General features: G+C 37.4%; 1 protein-coding gene, 1 long non-coding RNA gene and 1 pseudogene across 2 annotated transcripts; 1 reads left to right on the forward strand and 2 right to left on the reverse strand.

Moving 5' to 3' along the window:
* The first annotated feature begins 2,276 nt into the window (after nucleotides 1-2,276).
* On the forward strand, nucleotides 2,277-3,739 carry LOC131315722 (uncharacterized). The gene is made up of 2 exons (XR_009196871.1): nucleotides 2,277-3,054; nucleotides 3,106-3,739. It is a non-coding gene; the product is annotated as an uncharacterized LOC131315722 (long non-coding RNA).
* A 2,309-nt stretch (nucleotides 3,740-6,048) lies between these two features.
* Nucleotides 6,049-6,597, reverse strand: LOC131315721 (clathrin heavy chain 1-like). Its single transcript, XM_058344924.1, has 2 exons — nucleotides 6,462-6,597; nucleotides 6,049-6,365 (listed from the first exon to the last, which is right to left on the reverse strand). The coding sequence occupies exons 1-2, from the start codon at nucleotides 6,557-6,559 to the stop codon at nucleotides 6,107-6,109; spliced, it is 357 nt and encodes a 118-aa protein (XP_058200907.1). The 5' UTR covers nucleotides 6,560-6,597; the 3' UTR covers nucleotides 6,049-6,106.
* LOC131317097 (receptor-like protein kinase FERONIA) lies at nucleotides 6,597-13,612 on the reverse strand (annotated as a pseudogene).
* Nucleotides 13,613-14,281: the final 669 nt, after the last annotated feature.

Here is a 14,281-nt window from a genome sequence, read left to right on the forward strand (position 1 = left end):
GTCACTTGAAAAAATATTTTGAAATCAATGAACGGCTCTTTTGCTAGGTCACCTGAAAAAATATTTTGAAATCAATTAAACAGCTCAAATTATTTATGTGATACCTCGAAGTGGGCCCCACAAAGCAAGTTGTGCACAACAAACAGAAAATAATGCGAAAGTAACAAAAATTCCAATAACACAGAGACGTACAAAAATCACGTCACTTGCTGAATTTAATTACCTAATACAACAAACAGATAGAGGGGTGTACTTAGGAATTAGAAACTACCCACTCCGTCGAAATTGTTGTTTCTGTTTCGAGAATCTAATTTTTTATGAACAGTACATAATAATATCAAAATAAAAAAAGGAAAAGGACTAACTTTTCTTGATTTTTCAAATTGGCCCGACGTTTTGGGACAGTCAAAAAAAAGAAAAAATGATCAACATTTGGAATGTAGGGAATACTACAAACGATATGTTGTCTACCGTATCCACGGGTGGCCGGCCTCACGGATGACACTTCTAATTATACCACACCAAAGGAATACACATCCTATTTTGTGGTTATTCTTTAAGTTATGAAATAATCATGATCTAGATACCCGAGCGTGCCTTTTACGTGTGTGCTTATATGAATTGTTGAATGACTTGTAGTGCCTTTCGACAACACACAATAAGAAATCCTAGCTACTCAATTCTAGTCCAGCAGAATATTCATGGTCTTCACATCCCGGTGTATAAAACTTTGATTGGTACCCGCATGAAGGTGGTCTAATCAGAGAGCGGCACTAGTACGAGCCTTTGCTCCCATATGGGAGGTGGAGTCATATCAATTTTTGTTGTACGTGGCTTATAGAGATCCCAATGACATGAATCATCGAAGTTGTGGAAAGCAACGACAGGGTCCCTCCACCTGAGCCATACCACTATCTATTGCACTCTCCCACTTTGAAGAGGACAACCAAGTGGACGAGGTTTCGGCTAGAGTGGAGTCCGAAGAGCAAAAGATGTCAGGAAACCTAAGTTCCATTTTTCGAAAGATTGTTTTCATTATTCGAACCTGCACCACTAGCAACATTGATGCAAGCCTTCCCGGTTGACCATTTTTGTAGAGACCCGTATTTTTTTTTTAGGCTATATTTTTTTTTTTGTTAATGTATAGCCCGTCGAGATAGACAGTGTGGATATTTGGTGTGACATGTTCGTGGAAGGATATAAGGGCGATTATGTAAGAGGTGCACGCGTGAGTGTGTGGTGCGAGAAGCGGGGGATTGCTCCCCACTTCTATAATTCTCTCCAGGAGAATTATTTCTCCACTTTTTTTTTCCTCTCACTCTCTCGGCACTCTCTCTCCTCCTCTCCTCCGAAAAACTCCCTCCTCTCTTCTCTCTTCGATTTCATCTACCTAGGGGGTGATTCCAGACAAGGCCCGAGAATTAAAGTTGCTATACGAACCATGGGCTTTCCGAATATCCAAGAAAAATCACGATCGACCACGTGGGAGCTCGGTTGACTTAGTCAAAGGTTCGGGTTTTGCTCAAAACCCATGAGGTAGGGACTTCTTACTCTCGTTATGCGTTTATACGGTGTTTATGTACTTAGATCGTGCCTTGTTTCGTGGTTTGAGATTTTTTCTTCCATTTCCAAGAATCTGCAGAACATGGTCTTCGTTTTTGCTGTTTTATGCCTTCTTAAGGTCGGAATTAAATTTTGGTTCCTTCGTATGAAATAGAGTAGACTTAGAGCCCGTTCTAATGCCGCTGGAATCACTCGAAACGGTTGAGAATTGAATTTATGGTGATATTTAGAATACTGGTCTGCAATCTGTCTCGTTTTCTGGGTTTCAGCCCACTTCGAATGGCCATAACTTCCTCGTCCGATGTCCGTTTTATGCAAACTTTATATCGGTTCGAAGATTTTGAAGTCAGCTTTCATTTGCCACTGGAATCGTCTTAAAACTCTTAGTACACAAAAAGTTATGATCAATTGAGTGGAGGTATGTCAATCTGTCAGACAGATTCGTGTAGCCTCGGTAAACCCCTGTTTAACCACCCTTGGAGTGCAGATTTGACTAGGTCTCCTTTGCGTCTTTCAAAGTTCATTCAATCACCCAACTATTGGGACTGGAATCACTCAAAAATATTAAGAACTCGATTTATAGTGATTTTTAGAAAATTGAACTGAAATCTGAAAATTTGGGCAGCGTGCAGGGCTGCGGGTTTTTCATCGTTTGTTATAGCTAAATGACGCTATTTGTTATGGGTCCTTATGGGTTTTAAAGATTGGTAAGTTTGTGATCTTTTGGCGTTGGAATCATTGAAAAATATTGAATGTGGAATTTTTAATGAATTGTCGAACACTGACTGCTCTCTGGGATAGTTTTGGTCCGTTGATTCTCTTTTGTCTGTTTTGACTCTCAATCACTTCTAACACTTTTTAAACATCGTTAAACCATCCCTAAGCTTGATTACTTGAGTTCCTATGAGTTAATGATCATTCAAATTCCTTCGATACCCATTAAGCATAATCTTAGTGTTGTTCTAAATGGAATATGTGATTTAAGGTTGTTTAGGAGTACCGAAGGCTAAGTGAGACATTGTGGGAAGTATAGTTGGCAGACGTGAGCTTTTCTAGTGATCCGAGTGGTAGCATAGTGATCCGTGTCCGCATGATTCACTTATCCTTCAAACTCTATTGGTGCTCGTTCCACGAGATCAAAGTAATCAATATTAGTAAGTAGTATGTTGTAGAGTCGCTATGGAGTCGGTACGATATTGTGTTGTACTAAGAGAGAAAGGCGTGTACTGATTTGTTAGTCAATGTTCTATTATGATTGATCGTTTGGAATACTTTGAAATGTGATTGTCGATGCGTGTTTGACCTATAAATCAGTTTGATTGACGTGCCTTATTGTGTCATGAGATTAGAGAAGTGTTTGTTGGATGAGTTGTATGATTGTTGGGATTTGAATGGTTGCAATTGAGAATTTGAACGAGGAAGTGACTGCAACGCAAGGGGTGGAAATGCAGACTGCAACACAAGGGGTGGAAATGCAGACTGCAACGCAAGGTGTGGTAATGCAGAGACCCAAATAATGGGTGATGTTGACTGCAACGCAAGGGGTGGAAATGCAGACTGCAACGCAAGGGGTGGAAATGCAGACTGCAACGCAAGGGATGGAAATGCAGAGTGGTTGAGATTATGAGAAGTGTCGAAATGGTTGCGAACCTATTGTGAGTACGTTTGATTGATGTGATTTTAATAATATTTCTACATGACATGTGAACGGCTAGGAATACTTACAAGTTGTTTGGAACTCTTTGGCCGTAGTCTGTCTTTCGTTGTGATAAACTCGTGTTTCTCATGTTCACTTATCGAATTCTTTCACTCTTTGTGCATACTTCATCGCATTTTCATATAGCTTGAGTATAGATTTCTCTACTGGGCTAGTGTAGCTCAACCTACCATTTTCAGGTACACTACATGGACACAGTCTTGGAGGGTGTGAAGTGCATGCTGACATCGCAGGCTAAAGTTATTTTCTGAAGAACTTGTCTTTCCCTTGTAAATCAAACTGTATTGTACTATTTTCTCTAATTTGGAATACTGTATCAATTGACAAAATTGTGAGATTTAGAAACTGTATGTTGTAATTTGGGGTACCGTATGTACTATTGTGAGGATTTGTATTTAAAATGGTATTGTTATTTATGTTAAAAATCGAGGGCGTGACAATTTTGCCCTTGTTCAAAAATCCCACCTCTCTAAAGCTGACATGTTCCGGAGAGTTTCTTAGGATGAACTAATATGCAATTTACATGAGATACAGAACACACAGTCATTCACTTGAAAATATACAAGGCAATTTCTTTAGACAACACAATCATATATCTCATTGGCTATTTGTTAAGTATAATTTTAGGTAATTGGATCTGTGTAGTGTTATAATTTCAGCTCCAAATTGGACAACATTTGATTATAGATAACAATAACCTGACCATATTTAGCTTCGAGGTAAGGCAGTAAAGCGGTCACTTTGGCTCCCGAATTTTATCAAAAAATGGAGTCTATCAAGGTTGGAATTTGTGCAAGTCGAAGTCAACTCAATCAAATGGACAGTTTCAATCAGCCATTGACCAGGCTCCTAGAGCATTGACCAGGCTCCCTCCTTGTCACATATTGGTGAGACTAGGTTTCCATGTAATAGTGCCTTACAACATTGGATTATTTTTAGGGCCACCTTGGTGGGCTCTGCTGAGGTCTTATCAGCAAGATCCGAATTATACAATTTATCTATACTATACTTCTTTTATCTTTTAATAATAATAAATCTATACTATACTACCTCTTTTAAATGTACGAAGGTGTTTCCTACATTTTGTTTTCCATAAATGCCCCAAACTCTTGTAATTAATACTTGTCTTATCCTACACCTCTTCCCAACCGACATAATACAACGGCTGCAACGAAATGATACAAAACAACGGCCTCCCCTGGCTTCCAAAGGATACACCTCTCTGGGCAAGGAAAAACAACCTTCCTAAAAACGCTGCGTCATTCGCACCAAAATCGCTCAGTTAGTCCAATCTCCTAATCCACTGAACTCTGCTTTCCGACAAATTGATACTACAAAAGCATACTGGTCTGAGTATTCGAACAGAAGCCCAAGACAGGTAACACATGTATTCGAAACATGACAAATGTATCTAAAAGTAATTATATATTCCGCAATTTCCATGTATAGAAGAGTCCTCCATGGATGAGTTCAACAAGGAGATGAAAACTTCTATAGACAAACATGACATAGTAAGTTGAAATTTCTCCATTGTTCACACCTCTGTAACCATTATTTGTCGTCCTCTGTAATGGAACGGACATCCCAAAAATAATATCCCTGAAACACAGATTGGTATGGGACTCACGTACACCAATTGTTTGATTCATTTACTTGGTATAAGTTTCAGTATAGGTGATGCCACATATGAGTGGCCCTTGCAGATTTTTCCTTACTGTGTTTGGTGTCTTTGCGTTGGATATTAACATTACAAGAAAACAAGAAAGGGAGAGAATGGTTTTCTCTTTTAAAGAAAATGAAGTTTGGCACTTTGATCTTATGAAGGAGAATACATCCATCAGGCTACGGAAAGTAAATAGGTATTCTGATTTTCTTTTAATAATAAACCATTTTGTGAATTGCTGCTCCACTTTGACTTATCATTTCAAAATCATTCTAGCACCACAAACAATTACACTCACACATACAAACACACTCAAATTCACTATGGGTTTCCAATAAGTCTATGGTTATTGATTTCCAATGCACTGATATTGCACAGATCGGCTCGAGCCCTGCGCAAATGATTAAGATTGATTCATTAATTTTAAACTACTTTTTTTAGTGGACTCTCAAAAAACTAGCCCAATCCAATAGTGCTTGATCCAATATTTCAATTTTTGATTCAGAATATCGGATCCTGTATTCTGATAGGTACGTATGTAAATGTAGGTACATTTGTGCTCTCTAGCTAATTTATGCTTGTTATGTCTGTTAAGTATTTTACTTGGAGTTTCATACTCATTTTTCTCATTTTAGGACTTGCAATTGAATGGCACAATTGAATGGCACATGGAGCTAAATTTAGGAGTTATAAGGTGATAGTTATAAATAATCCAATGGAGGGTCAAGTACTGCCGTTGGAGAATCAACTCATGCGGAGTTCTGAAACAATTTTTACCAATATCGGATTGAGCTAATTTTTTTTAGGAACCCATAAGAAAACATTTTAAGAATTACTTGCGATTTGAATCATCTTTGTAGGACTCGTAATGGGCCCCAAAAAATCATTTACTAACCCATAAAATGGAAGGCCAAACGCAGAATTGTTGAAGTGAATGAAGCAAAACGACGTTGTTTTGCCTGGACGACATGGACAACAAGCTCTCCGGGTTTGTCTTTACTCCTCCGCACGATCTTGGACTTGACCACTATATATTCTAGGAAATACATATTAGTAATTCCTATTTTATACGTTCATTTTTTGGTACGATAAACGACAGACCAACTTTGCAAGAGTTCTTCATTTCAAGTGACAAAAATGCTATCTAAGACCCTTGACAGAAATCATACCTTTTGAACATAACATTCAATGTAGCTGAGCATATTGTTTGAATAAAGGTGGTGGGTCAGATCTGGAACAAATCCAAAACGATCGCATACATTCATAATTGGTCGTGCATTGCAAAGCTTTGCTTTCATCAAGAAGTTCTTTGTCTTCTCAGGGTCATAGAAGTTGGATTCTCTTGTCGTGCGTTCAACCTCCTCAATTTTTCCAGCCTTGACAGCAGCCTTAATGTACTTAAAGTAAATTTCAGTATCTTCACTGTAACAGAAAATAGATCAATTAATGATAGAATCGAGATTTGGTAAGGAATATTAACAAAATACAACCGAATAATATATTTTCTAAATATGTTACCTGGGGCTCAGCAAAACATTTGATTGTCCACTTGACGAACTGTTGTTCTTCCTCTCCCTCAACCAAGTGTCCATCATACTCTGAAACGCCTTGGTCATTATTCCCTCTGTTTTTCCTCTCTGTTGGGATACAATGCGAGCTCAAGGCTGCCCAACGCTTCGGCCATTATGGGTCATGATTTCGGAATTTCTTGCACACAATTGTTGGCAAGTACGACAAAAGACTTCAGACAATGTAGTGCTATTTTCCCACTGAGAGAGGGGTCAATGATTCCGGCAAGCTTTCCCTTTTTGATGCACTGTTGAGCCCAAAGGACTAAACTCTTTTGCTCCTCGCCTAGTTTTTTATCCACAGGTGGCCTCCCACATAACACTTCTAATAATACCACACCAAAGGCGTACACATCAGATTTTGCAGTTAGTGTCTGAGTACGGAAGTAATCAAGATTCAAATAACTGAATGTGCCTTTCACTTGTGTGCTTATATGGGTTATTGAATGACTTGTAGTACCTTTAGACGATCAAAAATCCGAAATCTTAGCTACCCAATTCTCGTCTATCAGAATGTTTGTGGTCTTCACATCTCGATGTATGCAACTCTAGCTGGTACCACTATGAAGGTGGTCTAATCCGCTGGCGGCACCAATACACATGTTGAGCCTCTGCTCCCACGAGGGAGGAGAAATACTCGTATTGCCTTTTGTTGTCTTTAGCTTGTAGAGATGATCGGCAAGGGTCGCAAGGGCTATATATTCGTAAACCAGAATCATCTCTTGACACTCGTTGCAGTAGCCGATCTATGCAACGATATTAGCATGCTAGAGCTTTGAAAGCATCTTGATCTCCGTCCAAAACTCTCCTGCACCTTGCTTTGACTCGCCGCTTCATGGCAACCCTCGTAACACCGTCGTCGATGAATCCCTTGTATACCTTACCGAATCCCCCGTTCCCGATAACTAATGCATCAATGAAATTATTGGTCACTATTAGTACCTCTTCCAGTGAAAAGCAACGACCAGTACTGCCCTCTAACTGAACCACACCACCATGCTGACTCTTTGAAATGGGAAACCGGTTGGACGAGGTTCCGGCTGAAACATCTGAAGAGGGCAAGGCTTCAGAAACCTTTCTCACATTTCTTGAAAGGTTGTTGCCATGACTCGAATCCGTATCACCAGCAACGTTGGCGGCAAGGCTTACTGGTTGACTGATTTGCCCTGCTTCAAAATTCGATCCGTCTGTCTAAAGATGACATATTCCGGAGAATTTCTTAGGAACACTTGCAGCAACCTTTTTAGATCTCACAGGTGATGTGGGAGAGAGGGGAAATGGATTGAGAGAGAAACACAATGGTATGGTTGAGGCCGGCTTTATGGAATTGATAGGTAAAGAATTCCATGATTCCACTGAACCTAACAGTAACAAAGGAAAGAAGAAGAAGAAGTTTCAAGAAGAAGAGAGAGAGAAAGTGGTTTTCTCTTTTACGTTTATTTCTGATTTTGTTCGATGATTACAAAGCAGGGCCCCTGGCCCTTATATATGCAGAGATTAACAAAACTAAAACAGTAGTTAACTCTAACTAATTACAACTGAAAGCTAACTACTAACTAATCCAGGTGACGTGGCAGCTGAGCTGGAGCTGCTAACCTCCTTCTCCTTTACAATAGGGAAAATGGCGAGTTTTAACTTGCACGCTGTTTTGCATCCTCTAGAACGACCCTGACCGGATCGAACTTTGGATTTTTGATCTTCTTTTGCCGAATAGTCTCTCATATAGTACTTTAATTGCACTATTTTGTGTTAATTAGCAGTTTCTGTTTATATACTTGTGTTAGTCTCATTAATAATCAAGAAGAGTGATGTTTAATTAATGTCTTGTTCTCCTCCCTTTTCAAAAAGCATTTTTTAAAAAATTCTCCATAAATTTTTCCTACTTTCAATATTTCCCTCTCTATCTTTCTCCACTTATTACCCTTACTATTTTCAAAAAAAAATTTCAAATACCAAACCAAACACAGCATAAGTATTTGGATATTCAATTTGGTTTTTATGATTTCGTTTTTAAAACTTGAAGTATTTTTTAATCTGTTTGATGGTTTTATTTACAAAGAGCTCCCATTTGAAAAAGTTTGCATCGGCCCCCTCAATTTAGAACCGGCCCTGTTTCAACTTATTTCGCTGGTAATTAAATTTTACGCAGATGTGAAAATGTGAGGTGGTTTTTTTTTTTTTTAAAATTGGTTAGGTCCCAAAACAAACAAGTAGAACTGTATGCTTAGAGCATCAATAGTGGAATAAGCAAATGTGAATAATCAAAACATGCCACATCATATTTTGATTATCCATTTAGAGGTTGTTAAAGTTAGCAATGTCAAATTTTACATTGGTTATTTTTTGCCCATAATCAAAACCAATGGGCCCTCCAAACTTTTTTCCTTCATTTCACGCATATATTTTGAAAAAATAGTTTTTGAAGGAAAAAAAAACAGTTATGTTAAAAATAATAGTTGTATAAAAAAAAAGTTTTCGAAAAAGAAAACAATTTTTCTAAACAAAAAACAGTTTTTCAAAAAACATACTTTGTTCACTTAAATACATTTTGATATTTACACAAACAGTTTTGAAATTTTAAAAACTATAAATACATTTTTTTAAAAACAAATGTTGTATAAAATGAGTTTTGAAATTTCAAAAACTGTTTACCAAGAAAACAGTTTTGTAAACAGTTTTGATATTTCAAAAACAGTTTTTTTAAAAACACACTTTATTTACTTACAGTTTTGAAATTTTTTGAAAAAAGAGTTTTTTGTAAAAAAAAAAAAAACGTTTCTGAAATTTTTTTAAAAAAAAATACAGTTTTTTAAATTATTTTTTGAAAACATTGTTGAGAGAGAGAGAGAGAGAGAGAGAGAGAGAGAGAGAAGGAAAACAAAGGAAGAGAGAAAAAATTTGATTATTGGCAAAAGATTACTAGTTTTGATTATTCATAAGCCAAAATTTGATGAGTTGCTGAGAGGTTGCTAAGTTTGGTTATTCCAATGTAAGCACTTTTTTGAGCAAACATTACAAACCTTAACAACAGTTAATCAACGAATTTGTTTTATCTACTCAAAGATTTTGCAATGCATTAAGAAATATTGAGCATTTGAAATGGGAAAGACTTCGGAAAGCTTTGTCCCATTTCTTGAAAGATTGTTTCCGTGACTCGAATCCGTACGATCACTAGCAACATTGGCGGCAAGGCTTACTGGTTGTCAAATTTGCCCTTCTAAATTCCGGCTGTCTAAAGATGACATATTCTGGAGAATTTTTTAGGAACACTGGCATCAAATTGCAAGAATGGGGAATTTGGGGATAATCTCACAGATGATGGAGGAGAGAGAGGAAAGTGGATAAGAGAGAAACATATGGTAATGGTTGAAGCCTTCATATGGAAATTATTGGGAAGACGATGAGCGTCAACTGGGTCAAGTCCAAGTGGCCCCCTCCTCCACGTGGATTTGCATTCTCTAGAACGTGTGTGACAAATTAAACACTTACAGTTATTTGATTGAGTTGATCTTTTACTAGGATATTCGAAAAAATATTTTGAAGTCAATTAATGGCTTAAATTATTTATTAATTAGCTCAAAGTGGGCCCCACAAAGCAAGTTTTGCACAACAATACAGAAAATAATGCAAAAGTAAACAAAATTCCGAAAACAACAAAAAAAATAAAAAATTCACGTGAGTTGCTGAATTTAATTTGCTAACACAACAAACATATAGAGGGATTTACTTAGGTATTAGAAATTACTCCCTCCATCCGAAATTGTAATTGCTTCTGTTTTGAGATTCTAATTTTTGATGAAAAGTACATAAATAATATCAAAAAAAGGAAGAGGACTTATTACTTTTCTTTGTTGATTTTTCAAATTGGCCCCACGTTTTGGGACAGTCAAAAAAAAGGAAAATGATTAATAATTTCCCAAAGGGAAATAAAGGGAGTGAAACTCGAAAAGAGAAAATTTTGGGTTCCGAGCGGGTACCACGTGGCGGTACCCAGCTCGCATCTCAGCTATCCAAAGGTGTTTTGGACGGCATAGATCCGACCACTTTGTCTTCCCTCACCCGACTACTCTCTCTTCTCTTTTTTTTCTCTCTAAAATCCGAACTATTCAAAACACTTTTAGACCTACGTTAACTATCGCCGAAGGAGTACTACGTGTGGTACTCACCTGGCACACGAAGGTTCAGTTCAGAAAGGAGTAAGGATTGAGAAAAGATAGGGATAAGATTTGGCTGCCAATGAGATGGCTATACTACTGCGACGACTTCAGATAAAAATAAAAAAATAGAACGATGACTTGAAGCAAAATTTTACTCTAATAAGCTAAATGGTTTAATTTATTTATTTTGTTCTGATTCTCTCTCTCTCTTTACATTTGTTAGTTTTTCGTTGATTTTTTATGAATTATTGCTTCGTCCTAACAAAATAAATCTACAAAGTAAAAAAATTAGGATCAAAACCCAATTTTTTTTGATAAAGATTGAAAAATTTTTGGCTTATTTTTGTCTTTGTTCAAAAAAATTTGGGTTGCGGTCATAATTTTTTACTTTAATTTTAGATTTTTTTTGTTTTGATGAAGTAATAATTCATAAAAAATTGTAAAAAATACTAACAAATGCAAATTTTTTTTAATAAGAACAAAGTAAATTATTTGAATTATTAGGCCAAAATTGGCGTAAGTGCGAGAAAGCGGTGGGTTAGGTATTCCAGCAAGTGGCCCCCTCCTGTCTCTCAATAGAAGAGAATATTTGTGGTCACCATTCTTTTAGTCATGATGATACTTGCACATATATGTTTATACAGATTTTACACATATATTTTTATGGGGCTCACCTCGAGTCCCACTAATTTATCCGAACTATTCATTATTTATAAAATAATTTTTTAAGAGTATCTGTAAAAAATCAACTTGATAAGATATCGGTAAGGGCTTTTTCAGAAATAACAGGGCGAATTAGGCTGTTTCACCCTACTATTTTTGAAAAAACTCTTACCGATATTCTATTGAGTTGATTTTTTACAGAAACTCTTAAAAAATTATTTTAAAAATAATGAGAGGTTCGGATCATATTGGTGGGACCCCAGATGGGCCCCATAAAAGTGTATGTGAAAGATTTGTGTAAAAATGTATGTGTCCTTAGGTTTACTGCCATTCTTTTTATCCCAATCAATAAGAAGATCATTTTTTAGGGGTGGAAATTTTCGACATGACATGAGAACTGGATAAAAAGTTAGCTGGTTAGAGTCAGTTATTTCTAATACAGAACACGAATATAATACGACAGAACAATACGAAAAACTAAACAAGTCAGGTTAGAGTTGAGAAAATTGTGATACGAACGCGACACAACGCCGGATGAAAATTTATGAAAGGACATGATAACTCAATACGAAGTAAATTAGCGCATTAGGGTTGGTTATTTTTGATACAGAACACGAATATGACATGACACGATAATGCAAAAAGCTAAGATCAGGTTAGGGTTGAGAGAATTTTGACACGAATACGAGATGATAAGACACGATGCCCACCCCTTAAAGCAACTGTGAGAATTCACGAGATAACCAAGACCAATAACTTAACCAATACAAGAAATAAGCCCATGACAAGAAGGAATGATGGCATGATTGGATAGCACTATTGGAATCTGATTCCCGAGGCGAATCGTTTGAAATGCCTTCCTTGGCGATTACTCCCTTTGGGTTCCGAAAAAGTCTTCAATACACACCCCTTTAATGTGTGCACTATATACACCTATTGTGTAGTTTATATTGTGTCATCTCATAAAAAATTACTTGTAGGACCGGCCATTCATAACATTTTATTTCGTATCGTAACTTTTATACTAAAAATTCGTAACTTTCATCAATATGATTCGTAACTTTTTAGCAATAGATTCATAACATTTTGGTGTGTTTCAATGAGGGTGCATATGATACACATCCAAATAAGGAGTGTGTATTGTAGCACTTCCCGTTCTTCCTCTATGTTGGACTAACCTCCTCCAGGCTAGTATCCACGTACGGGCGGCCTCCCACACAACACTTCTAATAATACCACACCAAAGAAATACACATCAGATTTCGTTGTTATTCTTTGAATTATGAAATAATCAAGATCTAGATACCCGAGTGTCTGCCTTTTATGTGTGCGCTTATATGAATTGTTGAATGACTTGTAGTACCTTTCGACAACACAGAATCAAAAATCTTAGCTACTCAATTCCCGTATAGTAGAATATTCGTGGTCTTCATATCTCGGTATATGTAACTTTGATTGATACCAGCATGAAGGTGGTATAATCGGCGAGCGGCACGAGTGCAAATGCGAGCCTTTGCTCCCACATGAGAGTAGTAGTCGTATCAGTTTCCGTTGCACGTGGCTTGTAGAGATCCCAATGACCTGAATCATCGAAGTTGTGGGTTGCTATTAGGATCTCATCTAGTGAAAACCAACGACAAGATCCCTCCACTTGAGCCACATCACTGTCCATTGTACTCTCACACCTCGAAAAGGACAACCAATTACGTGGACGAGGTTTCGGCTATAGTGGAGTCCGAAGAGCGAAAGATGTCGGTAGCTTAAGTTTCATTCCTTGAAAGATTGTTTTCGTGATTCGAGCCCGCACCACTAGCAACATTGACAACAAGCCTTACTTGTTGACCATTTTGCCCTGGTTCAAAAATACCCCCTCTCTAAATTTTAAAGCTGACACGTTTCGGAGAGTTTCATAGGATGTACTAATATACAACTTACATGAGATACAGAACAACCTACGTAGTCATTCTTTTGAAAATATACAAGGCCACTTCTTTCTTATACAAAGACTCCAGCTGTGCGTAACAGAATTGCCAGCTCATCAACAAAACTAAGCTGCTAATCACACTTAACTGCTTAACTAAGCACACTTAACTACTTCAACTAATTACATAGACTTTACTTTAATGCCCTTTCTTTACAACATCAACCACAGATTGTGAATGGAGCATGAAATGGATTTCTTTACATAGACTTTACTTTACCTGGTTGTCTTCTTTCCCACATCGGTTGAGAAGGAAACTAAAGCCTTCCCCCAATCTTCATCATAGCATAAAGGTCCCATTATGCTCTCAATACCGAATCTGAAAAATTGAGCATTTGAAACATGTCCAATACATCTGAGAGTAAGAATACATTTTGAATGATTTCTATGATAGGAAAATTGGCCCAAATGGACCCTCTGTGGGCGAAAGATTTAGTGCTTCCTGATAAATATTGACAGAGATGTCTTCGGTCGAATTCGACTGTGTCCGAGCTGCAGAACTGGCATTAAGGCTCTTCCAATTCTCCTGCAAGTGCACTGCAAATTGGAGGCTCCTCACTACGAAGTCCATCGACCATCTTCGCATTACCGGTTCAAACAAACAACGCCATGTTATCTTGACAAATTCCCCCAAACACTCTGATCCTATTTTCCCAACAAGCTGCGGATCCATGACCTGATATATGTTATCGGATAGAATAATATCATCCAAAACATGCTTTAGTGACATGTCAGGATATTTAGGGTTCCTGTAGTCACCCAACTGCTTTCTTTCATCGAAAAATCTACCCAACTGCTTGTTACAAATCAGTACTTCCAATAACATTACACCGAATGAGTACAAGACATCCCCCTGATATCTAGAGTTGTAGTGCATTGTAGTCGATCTAAGTAGGCATGTGCTGGTGTTGGTCATAGTTCTTACGTTGGAAAGCATAACTTTCGCGACCCAATTCTCATCCAGTAGAA

Source organism: Rhododendron vialii, chromosome 2a (assembly GCF_030253575.1).
Source record: "Rhododendron vialii isolate Sample 1 chromosome 2a, ASM3025357v1".
NCBI classification, from domain to species: Eukaryota; Viridiplantae; Streptophyta; class Magnoliopsida; order Ericales; family Ericaceae; genus Rhododendron; species Rhododendron vialii.